The sequence below is a fragment of the Nicotiana tabacum genome, chromosome 19 (genome assembly GCF_000715075.1).
Source record: "Nicotiana tabacum cultivar K326 chromosome 19, ASM71507v2, whole genome shotgun sequence".
Taxonomy (NCBI): domain Eukaryota; kingdom Viridiplantae; phylum Streptophyta; class Magnoliopsida; order Solanales; family Solanaceae; genus Nicotiana; species Nicotiana tabacum.
This window is the reverse complement of record NC_134098.1, coordinates 114577104-114580580: the sequence shown is the minus strand read 5'-3', so window position 1 is coordinate 114580580 and position 3477 is coordinate 114577104. Positions and strand designations below refer to the sequence as shown.

General features: G+C 33.7%; 1 protein-coding gene across 1 annotated transcript; it reads left to right on the top strand.

Annotated features, from left to right (window-relative positions):
• The first annotated feature begins 1083 nt into the window (after positions 1 to 1083).
• On the top strand, positions 1084 to 3053 carry LOC107794263 (wound-induced protein WIN1). Its single transcript, XM_016616741.2, has 2 exons — positions 1084 to 1605; positions 2642 to 3053. The coding sequence occupies exons 1-2, from the start codon at positions 1183 to 1185 to the stop codon at positions 2846 to 2848; spliced, it is 630 nt and encodes a 209-aa protein (XP_016472227.1). The 5' UTR covers positions 1084 to 1182; the 3' UTR covers positions 2849 to 3053.
• Positions 3054 to 3477: the final 424 nt, after the last annotated feature.

Below are 3477 nucleotides of genomic sequence, written 5' to 3'. Positions count from 1 at the left end.
TTTTTTTCTAAAGTCCACCCATAATCACCTTATCTCCACCATTGTCACCTCTGTAAATATGCATCTCAATTATTGTTCTATTTTGCAGCTTCTGAACTGTGACAAAAGGACAGAAGAATATTTTTTTCTCCAACAACAAATTTGGGCAAAATAAATACGTCAATGACTGATTTTTTCCAAATTCTATCCATTATTTTTTAACTTTTTCAGATTTCGCTCACCATCTTCTTCAGCCTCGCCATCTTCTTTCAACCCAGATCTGAAATTTTTTATTGTTACAGCAAAGAAATTCAAAAACAAAAATAATTTGTCCGACTATCAATTTTAGATTTGATCCCGACGAGCGAAGGGCCTATGAACGAAAGGAGAAGAAGAACGGGGGAGGAGGAAAGAGGATGACCAACGATGGGAATGGAGAAGATGAACAGCAACATGTAAGGTCCAACGGCTTTTTTACAACCAAAAAAATAACAGCATGACTTTTTTTTTTTACTGATGTGGCTTGTTTTAATGATCTGGCATCTTTTCATAGATTATATTTCCACATAAGCGTGTTTGAGCTTCACACATTTGTTTTATTTTTTGGGACTAAGTTTTTTGTGTTCAATAGGTATACTTTAATTTGGGTTAAAGTGTTCAATAGGTAATGAGCTTAGTTAAAATGTCAAAATAAAAACTGTAGCCAAGTTTAAGTGGTATTTGACCTAACTTTTTATTAAGGAGGACTTTTTCTAGATTAAAAGAGACGACCCGGTCCATCATTTGCTAATAGCCGCCTCTACTATAAAAGCCGCCATCAGTCCTGCTGTATACGTCTTCTATCCCCACGGCATAAATTAGTGACACTGACGTAACACACTAATACTTAAAAGTTGAAAATACTTCTAAATTAATGAGTATGTAACTATTTTAATTTATAAAATATATTTACGGTACACTTTTATCCTTTGAAGATATTAAATTCGTAAAATTTTAGTAACATAGTAATAATTAAGTACTCCTATGATTTAACATCTCGAATTACCAACTCAAGTTTTCAAGGTGTTTTTTAGTTATTCACGTAATTTTTCAACACTTATGTCAAGCCAAAAAAATATATACTAATTAAACAGCTAAATAAAAAAGAAAACCCTATAAAAATCCACAAATGGATCAGACAACACCAGTTCAAACACTTTGAAAATGGGAAAGCTAAGTACTCTTTTGCTTGTTCTGATCCTCTATTTCATAGCCGCAGGTGCCAACGCACAGCAGTGCGGAAGGCAAAGGGGAGGAGCCTTATGCAGTGGAAACTTGTGCTGCAGCCAATTTGGGTGGTGTGGGTCTACACCGGAATACTGTTCTCCTAGCCAAGGCTGCCAAAGCCAGTGCAGTGGCGGCGGAGGCGGCGGTGGAGGTGGCGGTGGTGGTGGTGCGCAAAACGTTAGGGCAACATATCATATATATAACCCGCAGAATGTTGGGTGGGATTTGTATGCAGTTAGTGCGTACTGCTCAACTTGGGATGGTAACAAGCCTTTGGCATGGCGGAGGAAGTATGGTTGGACTGCATTCTGTGGCCCTGTTGGACCTCGTGGCCGAGACTCTTGTGGCAAATGCTTAAGGGTAAGATTTGGAAATTTAATCTACTTTTGATGATCATATTAGTTTAATTTGTTTTTTTATAAAGTAGTTTCGTGAGATATTAAATCAATCACCATATCAGCTAGTAACATATAATATACGAATATTAAGTCATAATTTTAATTTGAGTTAAGGTTACATAAACATACCGTTTAATTCCATTGATTCAGTGGTAGCGATTCGGCTATCCACTATTTACGCTCTAAGAAATTGCCTTAAATTCAGTAATGAAATAATCATCCGATAGAACTACAAAAATCTGCAATTTAGCATCTCTTCTCCTCCTTTGAATTTCAAATTCTCAATTTATTTAACGACGATCTCTTGTTCTTAGATTTCAAAAATTTAATGTACCTTGATACTTCTATTAAAGTCTTACTCGTATAAATTTAACACAGAAAATTTTATTTTAACTATTCAATTTTGTGCAATTTTAAGTAGTGAATTTTGTTTAAAAGTTCTTTTTTAATTCATGTCTCTAGCCCTAATTAATTATTTGAAAATATTTCATTGATAATTATTTTGAAAATTTAGAATAATAACGCTAAATTTATAGCTAGTTAAATGTTCCAAATTTTGTATAAAAAAATAAAATAAATGAATCCTATATATAAGAAGGCAACATTTGAAAAGAAAAATATCCGTACTTACGTTCTACGTGGTGAGGTGCGTGAGATTTATAGAGAGATGTACATACGTAGATCTTAGACTCTTCTTTCAGATCTTTGACTTTTATATCCATTATTATTGGCCAAGTTGGTAGTGTGGGTATTGACTTTCACAACCTAAACTATTCATGAAGAAGCGTAATTATATCCGAAATCACCCTTTAATTAGTAACTCTAAGGCTTGTTTTGTGTAAACTTCATGTATTTTGAATAATCGTGGTCTCAATTTAACTTGATGGCCAAATAGATTTATTTTAAACAACTAAAAACTAAGCATGAGGTATAGTATTTTATTACTAGTTCCTAAACAATATATAACTGCACAATAATATCATCACAAAATCGTACAGGTGACAAATACAGGCACAGGAGCTCAGACCACAGTGAGAATCGTGGATCAATGCAGCAATGGCGGACTAGACTTGGACGTTAACGTTTTCCGGCAGCTCGACACAGACGGAAGAGGGAATCAACGTGGCCACCTTATTGTGAACTACGAGTTTGTTAATTGTGGTGACAATATGAATGTTCTGCTATCCCCAGTTGACAAAGAATAAGAAGCCATCGATGCCCATGTTTTAGTCTTTGACGGCCCAAATAAAAGTAAAAGAACGATATGTAAAAGGAAAAAGAAAATAAAGTTGCTTTGAAGGGTTAGGCAATTCCAATTTCTATATAAGAATGTCTTTCGTTTGGGAATAATGAGGTGACGTGTGTATGCGAATATTGTGATTTTAAATAAAGAATCGCAGTGGGACAGTATTTGTTGGTCTCATTCCGAAGTAACATTTTCGTGGCTATAAAAGGAATATTAATTAATTACGACGCGTCATATCCCAAATTAGATTGGGCAGAAAACAAATTAAAGAAAAGTTAATTCTTGGTTGGACTCATAACGAAATTAAAGAAAACTAGTATTAGTACCCGCGCGATACGCGGAGAATATTAAAGAATGTAAATTATGTTATGTGATTTAATTTGTTTGAGCACATTCTGTCATATTGCTTGAATTAAATTCTAACTATTTTCTTGTTACCCGAAACATACCAATAAAAGAATCTTATGAAATTATAAAAAGATTCATATAGTCACGAATAGCTTTTCAATTCATTATTTTTCTTTATTACATAATCTACTATACTTATAGTATTATTTCATTACATTTTATTATTTGCTTCACTTTGCT